Below are 570 nucleotides of genomic sequence, written 5' to 3' on the forward strand. Positions count from 1 at the left end.
AGCCACATTTACAAAGAGCCAGTGCTGGGAAGTGTTTGGGGTGGTGGCGCAGCCACAGCACGTGAAGGCAGTGACATGGGGAGCTGTCCTTGCACTTAATGCACTTGGCATTGCTCCCTGGACAACACCCGCTGTTTCCCACGTCTTTTATCTGTGCCAACCTCTTTTGCCTCCAGCCCATGCCGGTACTGAGGAGAATTAGGAACTCCCCAGAGCGGGCTGGGGCACTGGGCATGGAGAGCTCACACCATCCCATGGGAGACGGTGCAAGCGTTTGGGTGCACAGGAGCAGCTCGGTCCCATCCCCACAGTGGGTCGGGTCCTGCAGGAGCTGTTGCCTCCCTCCTGGGCACCCCCAGCCCCGGCGCTGCCCTTCAAGCATTCCCGATCCTGCAGGGAGCCGGAGCCATGCGCGTGGCCGTCATCGGGGCCGGGGTGATCGGCCTCTCCACGGCGCTGTGCGTCCACGAGCAGTTCCACAGCCTGCTGCCCTCCCTGGAGCTGGAGGTCTACGCCGACCACTACACCCCCCACACCACCAGCGACGGGGCGGCCGGACTGTGGCAGCCC

General features: G+C 64.2%; 1 protein-coding gene across 1 annotated transcript in view; it reads left to right on the forward strand.

Annotated features, from left to right (window-relative positions):
* The first annotated feature begins 408 nt into the window (after positions 1 to 408).
* DAO (D-amino-acid oxidase) overlaps positions 409 to 570 on the forward strand; it is a 5,563-nt gene continuing 5,401 nt past the window's right edge. The window contains exon 1 of the mRNA XM_010019085.1: positions 409 to 570. This exon is cut by the window's right edge and continues 19 nt beyond it. Coding sequence (XP_010017387.1) covers positions 409 to 570 — 162 coding nt within the window.

The sequence above is a fragment of the Nestor notabilis genome, unplaced genomic scaffold, assembly GCF_000696875.1.
Source record: "Nestor notabilis isolate BGI_N333 unplaced genomic scaffold, ASM69687v1 scaffold16427, whole genome shotgun sequence".
Taxonomy (NCBI): Eukaryota; Metazoa; Chordata; class Aves; order Psittaciformes; family Psittacidae; genus Nestor; species Nestor notabilis.